This window comes from Molothrus ater, chromosome 19, assembly GCF_012460135.2.
Source record: "Molothrus ater isolate BHLD 08-10-18 breed brown headed cowbird chromosome 19, BPBGC_Mater_1.1, whole genome shotgun sequence".
In the NCBI taxonomy this organism is placed as follows: domain Eukaryota; kingdom Metazoa; phylum Chordata; class Aves; order Passeriformes; family Icteridae; genus Molothrus; species Molothrus ater.
In genome coordinates this window covers 12,446,100-12,466,390 of record NC_050496.2, presented here as the reverse complement: position 1 = coordinate 12,466,390, position 20,291 = coordinate 12,446,100, and the positions used below count along the sequence as shown (strand labels likewise).

The following is a 20,291-nucleotide window of genomic DNA, read 5'->3' as shown; positions in this document are numbered from 1 at the left end:
CGGGGGGCGCGCGTGGATCTGGGGGGGTCGGAGCGCGCGCGGCCGCCGTCGGGGGCGCGCCCGGGGGCTCCCCTTGTGTGTGAGTGCGCGGGGGTGTGCGCGGGGCCGGGGCCATGGAGGAGCTGAGCAGCGTGGGAGAGCAGGTCTTCGCCGCCGAGTGCATCCTCAGCAAGCGGCTCCGCAAGGTGGGACCCGCGCCCCGCAGCCCCCGCTCTCCCGCACCCCCGCCGCCGCTAACGCCCCTCTCCCGTCTCTCTCCGCAGGGCAAGCTGGAGTACCTGGTCAAGTGGCGAGGCTGGTCCTCCAAGTGAGCGGGGCGGCGCGGGGCGCGGGGCGCGGATCGCGGAACCACGCGGTGCGGAGCGGCTGCGGAGCGGGCCGCGGGTACCGCCCGCCCGGCCGCTTTTGTTTGGGTCGTGCCGCTCCTTTTGTTTACAAATAAGCGCGGCCGCGGCCGGGCCCTCCCCGCCACCGCGTGGGGCTCCGCTCCCCCCCGCCCCGGGCCGGTGCAGCCCCCCCGAGCCGCCGCACCCCCCCGGCCGTGGCGGCCCCGCGCCCGCTCTGCTGAAACCGGAGCTCCCCCGGGATGCGCGGGGCTCGCCTCGCCCCGCGGCGGCGTGGCCGCCCCTTCCCGATCTCCCTCCCCCGGCCCCTCTCCCCTGCCCGCCCCCCGGCTGTGCCGGCCCCCGGTACCGGCATGCCCCGGTCCGTGCCAGGCCCGGGTGGCCCCGGGGGAAGCCCTCGGTGCCGGGGGGGGGATCCGGCCCCTGTTCTCACCCGGTCCGTGTCCTCTGTTGCAGGCACAACAGCTGGGAGCCCGAGGAGAACATCCTGGACCCCCGGCTGCTCCTGGCGTTCCAAAAGAAGTGAGCAAACTCTAAATGTTTCTAAGCAAACTGTAAAGTCAATTAACTTCTAATTGGCTGCACGTGTGGTGGAAGCCGTTGGAAACAACAGCCCGGAGCTGGCGGGGCCCTTTGTGGCCAGGCCCTTTTGTTTGTCCCCGGAGTCACGGCCGGTCCAGGTCTACCTAGAACGGCTCTGCCCTGGCCAGGCAGACCCCGAGGGTTTGGGGCCTCTGGGTGCACCCGGGGAATGGGGCAGAGCCTGGCACGGACCTGGGGCTCCCTGTCCCCATCCAGGGCTCAGGGACTTTGGCTGTGCTTGGGGGGGCAGCCACAGATCCCTGGGGGGAGAAGATGCCTGGGCTTGTGAGGCATTAAAGTGAACTTGTGGAGGGTGAAGCTCTGGGAGGGTGAGAGAAATAATATCTGGGAGAAAATTGTAGAGAATGTTTGGATTAGGAAGGATCTTAAAGCTGTTCCCAATCCACCCAAACATTTCCACTATCCCAGGCTGCTCCAGGTCCTGTCCAACCTGGCCTTAGACATTACCATGGATGGGGCAGCCACAGATTCTTTGGGCACCCTGTGCCAGGGCCTCACCACCCTCACAGGGAAGAATTTCTTCTTAATCCCCCATCTAACCCTGCCCTCAGTCAGCTGGCAGCCATTCCCTGTGTCCTGTCACTCCAGGCCCTTGTCCAAAGTCCCTCTCCAGCTCTCTTGGAGCCTCTTTAAGTACTGGGAGATGCTCTGAAGTCTCCCTAGAGCCTTCTCCAGGCTGAACCACCTGGATGGCAGAACAGGATGGTGTCTGTGCTCCTGCCTGGAGCCAGGCTGAGAACAGCAATGATTCCACAGCCCTGCACCCCAGAATCACTCACAGGACAGAGGGGTAGCCAGCTGGCCATGGCAGGCACAGTGCTGCCAAGTACTTTGACATAGTAATAATAAAAATCATTAAAGTTTATGATAGGATTCAATTATAACTGGTTTCTGGATCAATTTTTTTCAAGAATAGGATCTGGTGTTGAGTGCAGACAGGATGGTGTTTAATCAGCTGGATGTGTTACATCTGAACACCATCCCATATAAACAAACTAGGGAACGAGTACAGTGACCTGAAACATCCCAGCCTGGGCCACCATGGCCAGAGCAGGAGTGCAGGAGAGGTGGAAGGAGCCCAGCAAAGAAGGGGGCTCACTGAGCTTCAGGGAGTGCCTTTGCCTCTCCCACACTCAGCATGGAAGCTGGGGCATAGCCAAGGCAAACCTTAGCAGGGCTGGGGGCAGATCCTTCCCTCTGCCTGATCCCCTTGTGCCAGAAAAACAGCAAATCTCACCCAGAGCAGGGAGAGGCACAGGTTTAGGGTGGGTAACCCCACACGGTCCATCAGTAGCTGCTGGAAGCTGCGAGGATGTTGCTGGCGCACACAGGGATGCTCTCTGGTCACTGCCTCGCTGCCTCAGTTTCCCCAGGTGATTTTTTCTTCCCCATGAGCATTGTCCTCAATCCTTGTTTCCTCCAGGGAGCACGAGAAGGAAGTGCAGAATCGGAAGAGGGGCAAGAGGCCCCGGGGCAGGCCCAGGAAGAACGTGGTGAGTCCCAGCAGGGGTGGGGCAGCTCTGGAGGGGCTCTGGCCTTGGAGGGCACCGGGGTTTGGGGGTTGCCTCGGGCACACAGCTCATCCCATCAGCTGATGGATCCCTGAAGATCAGCTACACCGATAGAGAACCTGGGCATGTCTGAGGCCCTGGCCAGGCCACCCTAGAGGGTTTGTAGTGCCCACAACCATTCCTTGGTCATTGCTGTTAACTCTTCCCATCTCTGTTGCTTTGCAGGAACCAGAGATGCCTGCAAAAACTAAGTCAAGTAGCTCCTCTTCCTCCACATCCTCCTCTTCCTCCTCCTCCGAGGAAGAGGATGAGAGTGATCTGGAAGCAAAGAGAGGTCCCCGCAGCAGAGAGACACACCCGGTGCCACAGAAGAAAGCTCAGATCCTGGTGGCCAAGCCCGACATGAAAGACGCTTCCAGGAAGAAGCGTGGCCGGAAGCCTCTTCCCCCAGAGCAGAAAGCAGCCCGAAGGACTGTGAACCTGACAAAGGTGCTGAAAACGTCCCGGAAGGAGGCGGGGAGCAGTGCCAAGCTGGTGGGGAAGCTGCAGCCCCAGCACAGCACGCAGGGCTCGGGCCTGGCCATGCTGAAGGACCCCCCAGGCGCCCTGGCTGGGCTCAGCTCGGGGGGCTCCTCAGGGGAGAACCTGCCCAACGTGATGAAGAGTGGCTCGGCCAGCCCCAGCCAGGCCATCAGCTGGCAGAGCTCCATCGTGCACTACATGAACAGGATGTCCCAAAGCCAGGCTGCGGCCGAGAGCTCAGCTCTGGGCAGGCTGGCACTGAAGGCACAGGCAGCCAGTAAGGGCAGCTTAGGGCTGGACTTGAAAATGAGGAGCCAGAAGGGCTCTGGGGAGCCGGGGCTGAACGCACAGGGACCCAAAACTGCAAAGGCTTCTGGCAGCAGCGCCGGAGGGGAGCAGAAGTCAGGGTTTGCTGCTGGAGGCCAGATGCTGCCCAACGGCAGCAAGACACCATCGAGCTCATCGGGGGCCAGCAGCCAGGCAGCCTCCAGCCAGGAGCTGAACCTGCAGGCTCTGAACCTGCAGAGTGTCAGGAACGGGCCCAGCGGGAGCAGCGGCCCCCGGCACCTCTGCGGCTCCCTGGCCAAGGGCTCTGCCGGCAGCGCGGCCCCTGCGGGCGCCAAGGGCGCTGGCGGCGCCAAGGGGGGCACGGCAGGGGCCGGGCTGAATGCTGCCAGTGCCGCTGCGCTGCCAGGGGGGGACGGAGGCAAGAGCAAGAAGCAGACACAGCGGGCAGGGGACAGGGACTCGGCCAAAGGTGGCTCCGCGGGTGCTCCAGAGGGACACGCGGCCACCGAGGGCCGCAAGGCCCCCGCGCTGTCCGAAGCCAGCACCAGCGAGGACACCAGCTCGGATTCGGACCGGGATTCAGCCTCCCTCCCAGGTGTGGCTCAGAACATGTCTGTGTCCATCCAGACCAGCCAGGACTGGAAACCCACGCGCAGCCTGATCGAGCACGTCTTTGTCACCGATGTCACCGCCAACCTGATCACAGTGACGGTCAAGGAGTCCCCCACCAGCGTCGGGTTTTTCAACCTGCGGCAATACTGAGCCCCGGAGCCTGAGAGGAGGGAGAGGGCCCTTCAGCCTCACCCTCAGCTTTGCCCAGCTCTTCCATCAGGTGTTTTTTCTTCCAGTGAACGCGCAGCCCTCGTGGGACCTGCTGGAACTCGTGTCTGGAAAGGCTGGACCACTAACGCAGTGAAACCCGCTCCAAACTGCCAGCAGGTCCTGGATTTCCTCCCTAGCTCCTCTCCATCCTCTCTGGAGCCGTGCCCCGTGTGGGGTGGTCGATGCCATGCTCTGGGAGCGGGGCACGGGTGCTGCTGGGGTGCCAGGCTGGCCAGTTTTGAGCCAGGCTTCGCTGCCTGCAGGTCTCAGCTTTGAAGCAGCAGATCCAAGGGCTGCAGCTCACTGACCACGGGGGTGTGGAGCTGCCACAGGACTCTCTTACACCTGGGAGATTCTCTTCTGGGCTTCCTGTGGATGTGTCTGTGAGCCATGGGGAACTGCAAGTCAATCCAAATGAGGCAGCTGCTGCTCCCAGCCCTCGGGGCTGTGGGGGGCAGCTGCATTCGGGGGTTTTTCAGGGTACTCTCAGCCCAGCCACCCCCCTGGGCGAGGTCATTTCCAATGATGGGGAACCCACAGCGGTTCTGTTGGGGTTTCCAGCTGATAGGGAAATATTGTTTACATTTTTTCTTAAGGAATTTTTTTTTTTTCATGAGGGAGGGAAATAACCCCATTCTCAGATAGGTGAAGTCCTGGATGCCACTAACAGAACAGGTGGCAGAGGTGCTTTTTTTGGAGGGTGTTTCCTTTCTGCTGGAGGAAAGTCCTGCCTTGAGAGCCAGCAGGATCCACCAGCTTCTGTGCAGTGACTTGACTTCCAGAAGAACGTGAATTTCTGGGCAGCCCAGGGAACCCCCACACCCCTCCTCTGCCTCATGCTGGCATTGCCAGCATCTCCACCTCCTGCACAGCAGGTTCCAGGCACTCACAGGAACTGAGCTGGGGAATATTTTATGAGCCTTGCAGAACGTGTGAACCCTTCCAGCAGCAGGTGGGTTGGTGCTGGGACTGCCAGGACACCCAGGACTGCTGCTCCCTGGGTGAGACTCACGCTGATCATCCATGGTTTTCTCCAGAATGCTCAGAAGCTGCTCAAGGCCACCTGCACAGGTGTCTGGAGTGATGGGAAGGGAGAGGAGAGGGAGAGGGGCTAAGGCCAGTGGGTACCTCAGGCTGCTGTTCTCCTGAGCACCTGAACAGCCATTCACCTGCCCCTGGCCATCCCAGCAGCTGGGGTGCTCCTTTGGGCTTGTAATGGCACCCAGTAATGGCTTTTCCACTGCAGTGTTTTCCCTGCTGCAGATTTCTCCTAGAAGCCAAAATTAGCAGCAGTTCAGGCAGAGTTTAGTAGCATTCGAGGTCATTTTCGTTCTGTTGGTGCTGAGTCCTTTTCTCAGAGGCAATGAGCAGCTGGCAGCTGCCCCCTCCCTGCACGGTCCTGATGTCCCTCCACCTGACCAGCAGGTCACTGCTTGGGGGGTCCCCAGGTGACTGAGGTGGCACCAGGGCAGGCATTTCCCTTTGCCCCAGGCAGGGACACTCACAGGAGTGCGGGTGCATGGACCAAACTGGGGGTGCAGGTGCTTGTGACCCCCTGAGGCAGCAGCCCCCCATGGTCATGGCTGCTGCCCCTGGCTGCCAGTGGGATCATTCTCAGGTGATGCCAAATGTCACAATCTGTGCAGTTTACCTGCTACTGTGACCTTGCCAAACGAGCCCCAGGGCAGCATTGGCCTGTGTCAGCAGCAGGCAGAGCCCCGGGCAGGGTGTGTGCTGTGCCAGGGGTGCCAGTGCTCTGGGAGAAGAACCAAGGGCTCTGGGAGCATGGGGTGACGCTCTCAGCCACACACCAAACGTTTGCTACCTGGTGTTTGTGAATCCAAACTGATAACAATGTGCCTTTGGACCGTCCTTATCTCAGCCTTGGCTGTGGCACCGGTCCCACCACAGGTTTGTGCCTATGCAAAGCAGGGTGGTCACAGGGTCTTGGGGACACGGTGACACCCGTGGGGACAGGTGTCCTGGTCCCCAGTGGGACACCAGCTGTGCAGAGCCCTGCTGAGCAATGCCCCAGAGGGGAAGCTGGCCGGGCAGGGATGCTCCTGCCTGCAGAAAGAGAATGTGTGGGTTGGTTTCTCCAAGGGGGGGAAAATTATCTGAAGATGCTCCAAGGAGGGGCCAGGCCCCAGAGGCAGGGCAGGGGCTGAGCTGTACAGCGGGTGAAGTGCTGGCTGCACTGCACAGCAGCTCTGGGCTGGCTGCTCCCTCCAGAGCCGCTGGCCCAGCTCCCGGGGTTTCTCCCTGCAGGGCCTGGCTCCTGTCTGGCAAAGGGACACGTGTCCCCACAGCAGGCAGCCCCCTCCATCACCAGGGCATGTCCCCTCGAGCAGCACAGGACTCTGCTGTCACCACTTGCTATTGTGCCTTTTGCTCACCAGCTGGTTCAATGCCAAAGGTCTAACGATGGTGAAAATGATAATCCAGGATTTTTTTCTGGCCGTCTCACTCTACATTTCTTCCCCAGCCCCTTTCTCACTTGTTGTTCTGGGACCTTGGCTCTCCCATCAGCTGGGGGGCCTGAGTGCACGGTTCCCACCGGGGTTTGCTTCCCAAAGACACATCCTGTGATGAATTTACTGCAATCTTTGTGGACAGGGGTTGGAAGACCCCTGGTTGGTGCAGACCCTGGTTATATGCCGTTAGGATTCAAGTTCTACCTTTTTTTATTCCTTTTTTTTTTTTTTTTGAGTTTGCTGCTATGGGTTGGCATGTTCAGCCGGGTGTCAGACAGGCAATTAAAGGTTTGTCACTTGTCATTTTCTAAGGGGTTTCCGATGTGGAAATCCTGCGGTATTTGTATAGTGAAAGGATATTTTCCCCAGGCGTAATCTGGTTAAGCATCCTTGTTGTTTTCCATTGGACTGGAAGAGGTGGCCGATTCAGCCATCATCCCGAGAAACTGAGTCTATTTTTATATATATATTTTGTACCAAAAAGAAAATCCCAGGAGTACACGGAGGGATGGAGATAGTTTAGGGGTTTGGTTTGTGTCGAGTTTCTGAGCTGTGTGTGATGGGCTCCAGAGCCAGGAGAAAGGTTTTACTGACAGAAATTTGAGATAGGTGAAAACAAACAATTGTTCTTGTAACTTGTGCCAGTCAGTGCTCTGATTTGTACGTTTTAATTAAAGAGAGAGCCAAATCGATCCTGTATGACACTTATAATTGCTTTAAACTGCAGCTGTTTTTTTGCTTTTATTTTCTGAGAACAAAAGTCGGGGATGTTATTGCCCTGTGAAAGCATGAGTGCTGTGGGAGCAGGACCAGCTCCCCACGCATCACCCGGTCCCTCCCAGCCCCTCACCCATGTTCTTTGAGCAGTTTTCCAGTGTTCCTGGACACTAACGCTAGTGTAGCCCCCAGCTCTAGGCTGCTTTTAATTTATTTGCAGGAAAACACTAGGAAATGGTTACGTCGGGTGGGGGGTTTTGTATGACTTTTCCACACTTCTTTTCTAGCATATCAATAAATATTTTTTTAAACTTTTCAGCCTCGTGTGGTCACTGCTCCGGGAGTGCTCCGGTCACTGCTCCCGTGCCCCTCCGTCCCCCCGGCAGCGCCCGGGGCCGGCCCCTCTCTGCGGCTCCGTGTTCCCGGCCCGGGCTGCGGCGGGGCCCCGGGCTGGGGATGTGCGAGCCTGGGACCGGCGCCGGGAACCGGAGCGGGGAAACCGGAGCGGGGAAACCGGAGCGGGGAAACCGCACCGCGTTCCCCGCGGGGCTCCGTGCCGGCCGCAGCCCCTCCCGGCTCCGGGGCTCCGCTGCGGCTGGAGCTGCCCCGAGAGCACCGTGAGCGGAGCTCAGGTGAGCGCCCGCACCTGCGGGACCGGGGCAGGACCGGGCCAGGGACCGGGACCGGGGCCAGGGCCGGGCCGGCCTGCGGAGGGCGCTGCGCGGCCGCGGAAGGGCGCGGGCGGCCCCGGGCGCTGCCGTCGGTGCCGCCGTCGGGCGGGAGCCGAGCCCCGCCGTGCGAGCGCCCCCGGGCCGGCCCCAGCCCCGGCCCCGGGCCCCGCGGCCCGTGTGAACGGGCCCCCCCGCCGGGCCGGCGGAGAAAGGCGCCATTGTGCGGCCCTTCCTCCCGCTCCTCCCGGCGCTGGCAGCTCCCGCGGCGCGGGGTCCGCGCCCCACCCGCCCGAGCAGAAAAAGGAGGTTAATGAGGACACGGCTTCAAAAAGCCACGAAGCCCCCCACCCCCGCCCGGGCTGCCGGGCCGCGCTCGCACAAAGGCCGGGCCCGACGGGCAGGGGCCGCCGCCGCCCGAGCCGTCGGAAGGGCGGAGCGCCGCGGGCCGGGCCAGCGCCGGTACCGGCCCGGTTCCGGGAGGTGTCGTAGCGGCGGCCCCGGCGCCGTTCCTCGGACCGAGGCCGCTCACAGCGGCCGCCGCCGCCCCCTCGGGGCACCGCGGGACCCCCGGGGGGGCGCCCAGACCGGCGACATCCGCGGAGCCTCCGCCTGCCCCCAGCCCCCCCGGGCTGCAGGGGCACCCACCCCGCCGGGACCCCCGCGCACCCCACGGTACCCCCGGGCACCCCAGGGCCACAAAGGGAAGCCAGACACGTTTCTATTTACAAAGTATATATTTAAACTGACATAAAAAGCAGGTCTCATATGGACATTCACGGCTGGCAGAAGACACGTAGTTAAGCTTCACTTCTGAGACTGAGATTTAGCCAAATCGGTTTTTTGTACAAGTCTTAGATTTAAATAATTCACACGCACGCGCCCGCACACACACACACGCAGGGTACACGTCTATGTACAGACACACGGATACACGCACAGGGACGGCTCGCTCCAGGTGTGCCGGACACACGGACACGGCGCTGGAGCTTCCAGCGGGGCAGGAGCGGCTCCGGGCTCTTTGCACAGGGAAGGATCCTCCGGCCCCTGCGGCGGCAGGAGCACAAACAGCTCAACCCCCTCCTCATCCTCCAACAACACCGTGTCAGCACCGGAACCAATGCATCGGCTCTTCGTACAAACCAAGTTAAAAATCTCAATTTTACAAAATATGTCTTAAAAAAAAAAAAAAAAAAAGAAAAGAAAAAGAAGAAAGGAAAAACAAACTGGGAACTGTCAGACACGATGGCTCCCTTTGCACAGCCAATCCAGCATCCTGCCAGGCACCTCACGGCTCCCAAAAGAAGGATGGGGAAGGGAACCGGGCAAGGTGAAGCTGCCAAAGGGCCCTGCAGCAGAGACGGCCCTTGCCCAGCCCTTCCCTCAGCCCATGGATGCTCCCGGGGCCAGGGGCCTTCAGGAGCTCAGGGATGAGAGGTCCTGGCTCAGTCCCAGCCCTCAGGCACTGCCGGGCTTGTGCTTCCCATCCCACTGCCGCCCAGAGCAAGGTGTGAGGAGGCCAGGGCCACCTGCTCCACCTCACCCAGCCGCAGCCGGGCCAGGCTCCCTCCCCGAGCAGCGGTGACCGAGCTGGGAGAGCAGCAGAGCAGGGACACCCCCAGCCCCCCAGCCAGCAGCCAAACTGCTGCAGCTCGTCCAGAGCCCCGAGAGCCTCCCTACCACAGCCAGGGAGGGATCCCAGCTCCGGATCCCGGCCCCGGATCCCAGCCCTGGGAGGGATCCCAGGGGCAAATCCAGCACCAAATCCATCCGAGGCAGCAGAGCTGCCCCGCACAGGAATATTTTGCCTCTTGGCTATTGTTTAACCAGCGTAAGGAAAGGGAAATGTTTATTGTCTCTGAATGCATAAAGGTGACCCTGGGATTCGTCAGGGATGTGGATATTACAAAACACTTTATCAAGAGTCTTCCAACAGTCTGAAGTAAACTGTGATTGGGAATAAAATAATAATAATAATCCACTTTCTGTAGCAGAAAAAAGTAACTAAATATGGGCAGTGAGATGTTCCCTCCCCAACCTCTCTGGCATTTCAGGAATGTAAACAGAGGGGGGTTTTGTTGGGGTTTTTTGTTTTTAGTGGGTGGGGGAACAGAATCAAGCGACCAGACAAAATGAAAACAGATATACCCAGCTCAGTCCCATCTCCCACAACTGCTACGACAACTCTATTAAAGTGCATTTCAGTATCACCCCTCAGGAGCCTTACACACACAAACTCCTCTCCTCCGCAAGAAAAGGGAATTCAAGTTAATACTCCAACACTTTTAGCCTTTTTATGGATTTCTGCTTTTCCCCGCCCCGACTTTGTAGCAACATGACTTTTTTTGTTAGACTGGAAACACCCCATCCCCAACAACACTGTGAATTCAAGTGCTCACGTCAACTGTCAAGGGCAACAGTCCTGGACACAGCACACTTGATTGTACAAGCAACACCTTAAATCACAATCAAGAAATCCGGGCACTCGGCCCTGTGAGGGAGCAACACGTCCCCCTCCACCATCCATAGCATCATATGAAAAATAATAGTTAAAAAAACCCAGCACATACTTAGCTATGAACACTGTTATGTACACCGGCTCCTGCGGCAGATGCGTGAACTCGTTAGTTCTCAGTTTTATTGTCCTTTCTAGGAGCAACTGAGCAGTCACTGTTGTCTCCATTTAAATAAAACAACTCAGAGTTGAAATATATATATATAGATATATATATAAGCATTTTTTCTTAAATAACATATTTACATCTAATAGAAAATATAACTCTAGAGATAATCTTTCCAACGAAATGTAAGACGTGAAAAAAAACCAAAACAAAAGAATGAGTTAATGAATTTAGGACAGTTTCTAAATTCTCTCCAGGACCAAAAACAAAAGAAAAAAAAATTTAAAAGAAAAAAAAAAAAAAAAAAAAGGAGCATAAAAAAAAAAGAAAAAAAGAGAGGCCCACCAAGCTCTACCAAGCTTTTGTCTGGATCTGACTGAAGAAAACCCCAGCACCACCTCCACCAAACTCATCGCTTCTCCTTAAAGAATCCTTGGTCCGTGCTGCTCTCCTTGATGGTGACGGTCAAAAAGTTAGAGGTCACATCAGTTACCACCACCTTCTCCAGGTTGTTGAGAGAGGGGCTCCAGGACTCCTCCTCGGGGTCCCCCAGGATCCTGGAGACGGGGATCCTGGCGATGAGCGAGGGCCGCCCCGCCGGGCCCCCCACGCCGTCGCGGTACAGGCCGCCCACGGCCCCCGGGCCCACGGCGCCGTGCAGGAGCTTGGGCCCGCCGGGGTCCAGCCCCCCCTGCCCCTTGGGGTCCAGGAAGTCCGCCCGGTGCTTGGCCAGGCGCGGGGGGAAGGCCTCGGGGCCCGGCTCGGCGCGGGTGGGGCCGGGCAGGGCGCCGGGCAGGTCGGGCTCCTGCCGCCGGGCCAGCTGGATCACGCTGTGTCCCGAGCCAAACTTGGCTGCCCCCGCCGCCTCCTCCATCTTCCTGGCCTTCAGGTAGTCCCCCACCTTGTCCCCCGGCTCCCCCAGTTTCCTCTTGGAGGCGTCCAGAGTCTCCGCAAGGTCCTTGTAAAGCTCCTTCCTGGGCTTCGGGCCTCTCTTTTTGGGGGTCTCCCCGGGCTTCTCCTCCACGCGGATCACCCGCTCCCGGATGCCGTCTGCCTTGGGGGTGCTGCTGCTGGAGCTGCCCTGGGGGGCCAGGGCTATGTTTCTCAGTCCTTCCCTAGCCCGGGACGTGGAGCCCAGCTCCTGGGGGGACCTGCCGGGATACGGCACCCGGATCCCCCTGGAAGAGTCGCTGCGGAATTCATAGGTTTTGGCTTTGGCTTTTGCCTGGGCCTGCAAAGAAGATAAATCACCCGGTGACTTTATTATCCTGCCATCCGGCTGTGTAATTGCAACTTACAAGAGGCCACCTTTGAGGGGAGCATCCTCCGAGGGGGCCGGACCGGGACCCCTGCCCTGGCCCGGAGCCCTGGTGTGTGGGCTCTGGCCTCCTTACCTTTAGCAGGAAGGTTTTGGGCTTGGGGCCTCGCTTTTTGGGCCCGTAAAGCTCCATTTCTCGCTCCCTAGAGGTGTTAAAAGAACCAAAGCTTCAATTCAGCATAGCTACAAGACAGCAACATATTTACAAGCGCAACTGCTACAGCTAGTAAAGGCCTTGTACCTCTCCTCGAAGGCTGCGAGCAGCCGGGCATCCAGGATGTTCTCCTCGGGTTCCCAAGTGCTGTACCTGGGGGCAAGGCGGGATGGAGAGAGGGAACAGAATAAGGAGCCAGGAGGGAGGAAGACAAATGAAATTAAAAAACCAGAGGCATAAAGGTTCTGGTTCTGGCACAAAGGGAGAGCAGGGGGTGCAGCCAGCATCCCCCCCAGCCCCTGCTGCAGCCCCCCGAGGCCCCACGGGCCACTTACTTCTGCGACCAGCCCTTCCATTTGACCAGATATTCCATGCGGCCCTGCGGATGGGAAGCGAGGGAAATAAATATGCGTGGAGCGAAACCCGCGACAAACCCGCGACAAACCCGCGACAAACCGCCCCGCAACAAAGGTCCCCCCGCAACGCCCCGGGCAGGGAGCGGAGCACGGCGCGGGGTGTGGGGGGGGGGAGACGCAACAATGAAAAATAACGCGGATTTCACACACACACGCACACACACACGCACACATACGCACCCCCCCCGGGCGCGGGTTTAACGCCGCCCCCCCCCCCAAAGGCGCGGAGGGAGGGCGGGAGCGGCGGAGCGGAGCCCGCCCCGCGGCGGGGGGAGGCAGAGCCGCCCCCAGCGGGCCGGGGCGCGGGGCGCGGGGCGCGGGGCGGCGGGGGCGCGGCGGGGGCCCGCCGGGGGGGCACCTACTTTGCGGATGCGGCGCTTGAGCAGGGCCTCGGCCGCGAAGACGCGCTCCCCGACGGCCGAGAGCTCCATGTTTACGCGGCCGCTCGCAGCGCAGGGGCGGCCCCGGCGCAGCCCAGACCATAATACTCCGCCCGCTGACGTCACCGCGCCCCCCCCCGCGCGGTGGAATATTCCGCCCGCGCCGCATTGGCCCCGCCGCGCCCCGCCCCACGACGTGCGCCGCGTCCCGATGGGCCGGGGCGGGGCCTAAGGGCACGCCCACCGCCACGCCCACCGGGACACACCCACACACACCGGGACACGCCCCGCTCGGGGGGACGGCCCCGGGAGGGCGGGAGGGGGCGCGGGGCACAAAGGGGGTGCGCGGAGCGGGGACGGAGCGCCACGGGGGTCCGCGGCACCGGGAACGGGACGGGGGGTTCGGCGGCGGCCGGACGGTGCGGAATGGGGGGTTCTGCCGCGGAACGGGCCTGGCCCGCCTACCGGTGGTCGGACAAAGAGAGCGGTGTCAGGGGTGGGAGCGATCCCGCGCGAACCGCCCGTCCCGGTACCGGGGAAGATCGCGGTGCCGCGGAGCCGTCCACGGACAGGCGCGGTCGCGCGTGCCGCTCGCCGCCGCCGCTGCGGGAACGCGAATCCTTCCCGGCGACGCGGACACGGCCGGCAGAATGGGGCACCGCGGCCGCCGGTTTCGTTGTGCCGGCAGCCCCCGGCTGCGGTCCCGGGGGGGAGGAGAGGTGACCCGGGGCCAGCGGGGCGGCCCCACGCGGGATTTGGTCCATCTCCCGCGTTATCTGTTAGCAAACTGGCGTAGGAACGGGGCTGCGCCGCGAGGCTGCCAGTCGGTACCGGGGAGGCTGCCAGCCGGTACCCCCGCCGGCTCCCCGCTCCGGCTCTGCCTCTCGCCCTGCGGCACGGCGTCGGGAGACAGCACCTTCCCCCTGAGGCGGCCACGGAAGAACGAGACACGCGTGAGTCGCGGGAAACAGGAGCAGCCTCTGGGAGACTGGAGGTCCCACGCGACCGGTTCTCGCAAGTGGGCAGGGACCGAACCCGCCCCCCGCGCTGTGGGTGTGAGGCTCCTGGAGGACCGGGCAGCCCTTCAGCCCGGTCCCGCGGAGTGAAGCCGTTCCCGTGCCCGTGGGCAGCGCCGCCGCTGGGAGCTGCCCTGAGAGTGGGATGCGCGTGGGCTCCTGCGGCGCCGTTCACGGTGGACGAGAGCAGACGAAGCCTCTCGTGGGTCTTTCCCTGCTGTCTCCCCTCCACTGAGGAGCTCGGAGCCGATGAGCAGCGAGCCTGGGGCAGCCGCCACGCTCACGCGTGGGAAATCCACGGCGGGAACGGCCGTGGGGATCCGGCTGCGCCTGCCCTCCGGTGAATGAGAGGGCACCCCCAGAGCCGCGCCGGCCTGGGGCTGGGGCTACGAGACCCTTCCTCTTCCCCGGCTGGGAAAGCCGCCCGGGGGGCGCGGGGACCGGAGGGCACCGGCGTTGCTCCCACCCCGAGCAGCGTTGTTTCCCGGGGATCCTGCCTGCCGCCGTGTCACCGGGGCGCGGACGGACCTCCAACGGCGGGACACGAGTGGGGCTTCGGGACCCCGCGGGGAGCGCCGACAGCTGGACCCGCAGGGCCCCATGCGGGACGCGGGGCTCGTGTGTCGGGTCTCCGTGGGCAGATCCCTCCTCCCGCCGCCCCCGGCCGAAGTGAAACCGCGATCTCGGGAGGAGGCGGAAGATTCCCGCTCCGCGGCTCCCGTGTGCTCCCATACCACGCCTGAACCCCCGCGGCCACGGGAGCCGTGGCGACACGCGAGTTCTGCGCGGCGTGGCCGGGCCGGGGGGGAGCGCAACCTCCGCGGGCTCCCGGCTCCCGGCGAGCTGCGTCCCGGGAAGTTTTTCGTTAATGTCGAATTAATCGTTGTTAATTAAGGCTGGTCGCGGGGCGACTCGTGAATTGGCGTGGACGCGGCTCACTGGACCCCGTTCCTGGGAAGGTGCTTCGTAGAGGACAGAGCCGGCGGCACCGGGGGCACGGCCCGGCGGGGGAAGCGAGGCTGCGGGTCGGGAGCTGATCGTGTCCCCCGGACATGGCGGGCGCTGTCGCAGCGGCGCCCATTCCCGTGGCCGTGGGGCTGCCGCAGCCCCGAGCAAGTCGGTGTCTGCCCGGCACCTTGGCTGTCGGTGTCCTCGGTGCACGTTGGAACCGCGAATCCGAGGCCGTGCCGCCCGGTACCGGCACCACACGCGAGCCCTGAGGGGCCGCGTAGCTCCCGACCGAGCAGCTGCCTTTGCCCCGCCGCCTGCGCGGAGCTCCGCGGAGGAGCCCCGCGGCCACGCGTAGGGGCGCAGAGAGGAGAGGCCGAGGTTCAGATTCCGGCCGCCTCCCACGGCGGCATCAGCGGGGAAACAGCTCCATCCTCGCGCCGGAACCCACGCGGAACCCGCGCGGGGCCGGAGCCGCGCCCCGGTTGAGATGCGGGGGGGGCAGGCAGAAGGGGAGATGCAAACGAGAACGGAGCGGGGAAAGCAGCGCGGAGCCACCGCCGCCACGGAGGAACCGCCCGAAGCCCCCGCGCGTGGGTGAGCCGGGCCGGGGCTGCGGCCACTCGTGGGGGTCTCGGCCCGGAAGGTGAAGTGGGACAGAGCTGCTCCAGCCGTGCGGGACGCGGCAGCGGCGGGCGGGCCGGTACCCGGGCAGTTCCCACCGCTACCGAAGGGTGTCCGGAGACCTCCGCGCCCGGAGCCGGCGGCACCTTCGGGGGCCCCTCCCGCACAACCGGGCCACTGGGAGCAGGAGCTGAGCCGGGGCACGGGCAGCCTTCCACGCTCCCAGGGTCAACGGCAGGAGCTGCCTGGGCGCCCCACGAGCTCTGGCCGGGTGGGACCGCTCATCCCTGCGGCTCCCGTTACCCACACCGGCCCGGGGCCCCGTTCTGGGATCCCGGGACTCGAAGCCGTCGAGGGGACAGCTCCGGACCGGCGAGAGCGTGTGCTGCCGCGGCAAACCCCGTGTCCGCCCATTTGACCCCTAACCATCCTCTCGGCCGCGGGGTCTACGCTCCTCCAGCCGCACTCGCGCGATGAACTCCTCGGGACTCAGAGGGCTGCTGGGGAGCAGAGCGCCCGGCTCCCCCCTCGGTTCTCTGCGGAGGACACCACGGCAGCGAGTTTTGCAACGAAACCGGGGGTCTGGAGCCCCTCTCGGGGTCGCGCGTGGCGGTGGCGGGGCGAGCGCGCGTGTCCGAGTGCGGCTGAGCCGGGAGAACGGGGCAGCGGGACGGACCTGGCTCCAACCCAACCGCCGGCACCATGGATCCCGCATCGCAGTGGGGCAGTTCCCCGCCACTCCCGTGTGCTCTGCTGGCCGTGCTTCAGAAGCTGCTCCGTCCCGCGGCCACCCGCGTTGAGGACGACAGGATCCATCACAGCCCCGAGCCCGACCCGGCCCGGTTCCCCGCGTGGCCGAGGATGCCGCTGTCCCTCAGAGACCCCTTCATGCCACGTCGCGTCCCAGCGTGTCCCAATCTCCTGGGCGACCCGAGCACGGCCCCCACTCCAGGACCGCAGAGAGGAGTGGGCAAGAGCAAATGGCCCCCGGCAGAACCCCAAAGCTTGCCCGCCCCCGAAGGGATCCCCCGACCGGGCTGGCCCTGGGGTCCCGGGAGAGGCATCCTGCAGCCCGGGCACCTCCGCGCAGGGCAGAGCACGCCCCGGAGCCACTTTCCCCGCGAGCTCCCTGCTTGCGTGGGCGCTCCGCTGCACACCCGGAGAGACCAGCCCCGGATTCCCCGTCAGCCCAGCCGCCCGGTTCGGCTGCGGGTTTCTCCCGGTTCGGTTCCGTGGCCGAGCCGTGCAGGAAAACTCTTCTCTGCCCCGGTAGCTGAATAGAGCCGGGAGCAGCATCGGCACTTGGCCGCCCCACGGACCGGTACCGGGCTGTGCCGACGGGGGGCGAGGACCCGGGACCCCTTGGCACCGCCGGCACCATCGGCTCACGGTCCTGTCCGAGACTGGGGGCTCAGCCCGGCCCCCGAGACGCCGCCTTTTCGTTTCCGAGCAGCTCGGGGACAACTGAGGAGACAGCGACCGGCTCCGACCTGCGGCACCGGTACCGCGCAGTGCCGCCGGGGCTGCTGCCGGGCAGCGCGGGGGTACCCGCTCCGAGGAGGGGACATCTCGGGTGTGCCCATGCAGCGGCCACGCCGACGGTCCATAAGACCCCAGAAATTCCCGTGCAAGTTTTCGTGTCGAGTGTTTGACATCGAATTCATGACGGGGCAGGGCTTCCCCGCCGGCCCCAGAGGCGACGTGGCGGCGAGAGGCACCGTGCCCCCCCGGACACGGCTCGGGTCCGGCCGACGCCTGGCAGGGCACCGGGTACGGTTGCTGCCCTTTCTCCGGGGACCGAAGGGGGCTGGCGGAGCCGTGGAGGGATCTCGGCGTGGACGAACACAGAGGGAGCGAGAGGATCCCGCCTTCGGGGACTCTACCGATCACCTGGGCAGAGGAACTTCTCTCTGCCCGTTCGATCGTTATTGCCCGGTTACGGAGGCTTCGGCCGGTCAGCGAAACGACCGCCCCGAGGAGGTGCAGCTCAGCGCCCGTCCCGCTCGCCTCCCGCCGCCCTGCGGGACCGAGCCGCACATTCTCCCCGCGGCAGTCGGTACCGAGGACCGTGGCGGCCAAGCCCCTCTGATGCTCGCGGCCCCGTCCGGGAAGTGGCGGGCGCAGCCCGGCCTCGTACCGACGGTGCCGCTCGGAAACGCTGCACTTCCCGGCGCGTCCCCGCCGGCCCGGTGAATTCCAGGTGCTTTCCATAGGTGGCACCGTCCTCCTGGAAATGGCGGCCGCCGCCTCTGCGCAACCGGCGGCGTTCCTGCCACCCCAGGGGGGCACTGCCGCCGCCTCCGCCGCGGGCCGCCCCCCGCACGGCCGGTTCAGCAGGGCGGAGCGCCCGCAGGAGCCCCCGGGAGCTGTGCCAAGCCCCGGGCAAAGGGCGGGGGGTTTTCCCTCTGCGGTGCCCACGGCGGAGAGAAGCCGCCGTTCTTTCCAGAAGCACAGACCCACGAAGGCTGGGGATTCTCCCCCATCGGCCGAGCCCACGCGTGTCCCGCAGCCACCGGTTCTTGGGGGCGGCGTGCCCTGAGCCCCCGCTCCGGCCAGACCGACGGCGGGATGCCCGCGGGGAGCGCCCACGGAGCGCCCCGACGGCAAAGCGCCCGCTCCCGGTTCTCCGGGCGTGCCGGCACATACCGGAGCCCCTCGCCGCCCCCGGCGCGGCGGTTCCGCGGGTCGCCTCGAACCGCCCGGGCGGGGAAAGTGCCGCTCCCGGGGGCGGCGGGCCGGGGGGCGTCGTTTATCGCCCGCTCCAGGCTCCGAGCGCTCCGCACAAAAGATCTTTTGTTCCCGGGGGTTCTGAATTTGCTCATTATTTGTAGGAACATAAACACGAGCTGTTTGCGGATGGGGAGAGAGAGGAACCGGCTCGAATACAGCGTGGGGCGAGGAAACGGGAATGTTCCCGGGTATTCCTGCACCCCGTCTAGTCGGCGCGTCTCCGTGCCGCCGGCTGCTGACCGTGCAAGGACGGCAGAAGGACGGAACGGATCTGTCCCTGCAGCGGCCAAGGGAGTGTCACGCGTGGGCAGCGGCCACGCGAGGGCCCCCCCAGGGCGGGACAGAACGCGGAGGGCGGTCCAGCGGCTCCGGTGGCCACGGCCCCGCCGCGGGGGGAACCGGGCTGGGATGTGACAAATGAGACAAATCGAGCCGCCCGGGGCTGCCGCTACCCCCGTCTTTCACCCAGTCCAGCTCTGTCCCGGCTCCGTCCCCGCCCGTTCCCACCGCCGTCGCCCGCTCGCGCGCAGCCCCGCGACTCCGCTTTTAACAAAAGCAATTAGAGGTGAAGGGCTGCTCATTTGCATTCCGCTTAATGACCGGCGGCGGCTTCCCCGGGGCGGGCGGGGTCCGGCGGCAGCGGCGGGCCCGGGCCCGGTGGGGCGGGGGGCGCGGCCCGGCCCCGCCCGCGCCGAGACCCCGCCCCCGGCCCCGCCCCCGGCCCAAGGTAGGTGCTGTATTTAGGATCATGCCCTTATATGGTGATGCGCGCGGCGCCCCGCGGACGGCGCGCACCATATAAGGAAGCGGTGCCGGGGCCCGGGTGAGCTGGTGAGCGCTGATTGGCCCGCCCGTATCGCAGCAACGGCGCGGGGGGGGGGAGCGGCCCCGCGCCCCCCCCGCCCCGGCCGGGACCCCCGCGGGCACCGAGCGGGGACGCCCCGATCCCACGGGACACTCCCGGCGGGACCCCCCGACCGTGCCACCCCCACCCCGCCCGGTGCCGCTGCCGCCGGCTGCCCCTTCCCGACCGGGGGCTCCCGACCCGCCATCTCGCCACGGCTCTCCCGTGGACACCGACGGCACTTGGGAGGCCACGGCGCTCCCGAAGTGCGGCGGGACCAACGCGGGGCACGGAGGAAGCCGACCGTGCCTGCCCCACTGGCGGCAGAGCACCCGGAGGGACCGCGGGCTAAGACAGCCGGCGGGACGGGGCGGTCCCGTTGCTCCGCGGAGCGGGACCGTGCGTGGGCGAGGGGGGAACGGCCCCCGGCGCTGCACGGGCTGGGGTGACCCCGATCTGAGGCACAAAAATCGGGGCACTTTGCGGACGAGGGCGGCCGTGGGGGCAACGCTGTGCGAAGCATCCACAGAAGGCAGCGGCGCCCTTTGCACCGCGCACGCGGGCGCCACCCGTGATGCGCCCCCACGGCGGCAAAGCGCCCTCAGTGTCCACCCGCCACGGTGCGGACCGGCCGCGGGGGAAGCTTCTCCCGCTCTCCGGTGGAGAAAGAACCGCCCCATCTCGGCTCCCACGGTCCCGTTTTCGGAACATCCCCTCACCCCACAGACACCCGCGGAAACCACCGGCGGGGAGGGAACTCCGGCAGCGCAGGCGACAGCCGCGCACCCACGCGTGTCCGCTCTTGCCCTGCGGGCAGGCTCCGGGGAGCCACCGCCGTGACGGGCGGGGGGCGGCGACACGGTGCGGCGACACCGGGTCGAGTTTTCGTTGCGGCTTCGCCGCGGAGCCGATGCGTGGCCAAGTCGTGGCCGCACGGTACCGCGTGCCCGCGGCCCGATTATTTTTCTCTATTTTATTTTTATTTTATTTTAAACCGAAAGCAAAACCGGGCACTGGGAGAGCGGCTCCGGGGCTGGTGCTCCTCCGGCGTGTCGGGCGGCGGGGGGTGACCGGCCGCCCTTCCGCCGCGCCCCCCGGGGCTCGGAGCCGCCGCTGCTTCGGCGGGCACCGGGCGGGGGCTGCGGGCACGTGCACGGCGGTACGGGCCGGGCGCGCTCGGGGCGAGCTGCCCCGCTCCCCCGGCGCGCCGCAGCTGAGGCCACACACCGGGCACCGTGGGCTCTGCTCCGGTCCCGCCGCCCCGCGGAACCTCCGACCGTGCCCCGCGCCG

At 64.6% G+C, this 20,291-nt stretch overlaps 2 protein-coding genes across 5 annotated transcripts; one reads left to right on the top strand and one right to left on the bottom strand.

The window, feature by feature from the left end:
• The first annotated feature begins 113 nt into the window (after positions 1-113).
• On the top strand, positions 114-5,063 carry CBX2 (chromobox 2). The gene is made up of 4 exons (XM_036394852.1): positions 114-307; positions 801-866; positions 2,371-2,440; positions 2,684-5,063. The coding sequence occupies exons 1-4, from the start codon at positions 114-116 to the stop codon at positions 4,028-4,030; spliced, it is 1,677 nt and encodes a 558-aa protein (XP_036250745.1). The 3' UTR covers positions 4,031-5,063.
• Positions 5,064-8,667: 3,604 nt separating this feature from the next.
• On the bottom strand, positions 8,668-12,914 carry CBX8 (chromobox 8). 4 transcript variants are annotated; one of them, XM_036394626.2, is made up of 5 exons: positions 12,821-12,914; positions 12,378-12,421; positions 12,130-12,195; positions 11,965-12,055; positions 8,668-11,801 (listed from the first exon to the last, which is right to left on the bottom strand). In XM_036394626.2, exons 1-5 carry the CDS (start codon positions 12,887-12,889, stop codon positions 10,980-10,982), a joined length of 1,092 nt encoding a protein of 363 aa, XP_036250519.1. In that variant the 5' UTR covers positions 12,890-12,914; the 3' UTR covers positions 8,668-10,979. The 4 variants fall into 4 exon arrangements, with proteins under 4 accessions (XP_036250519.1, XP_036250521.1, XP_036250518.1 ...); XM_036394628.2 differs by having other exon boundaries at positions 11,965-12,031; XM_036394625.2 differs by lacking the exons at positions 12,378-12,421; positions 12,821-12,914 and having other exon boundaries at positions 12,130-12,344.
• Between the last annotated feature and the right edge of the window lie 7,377 nt (positions 12,915-20,291).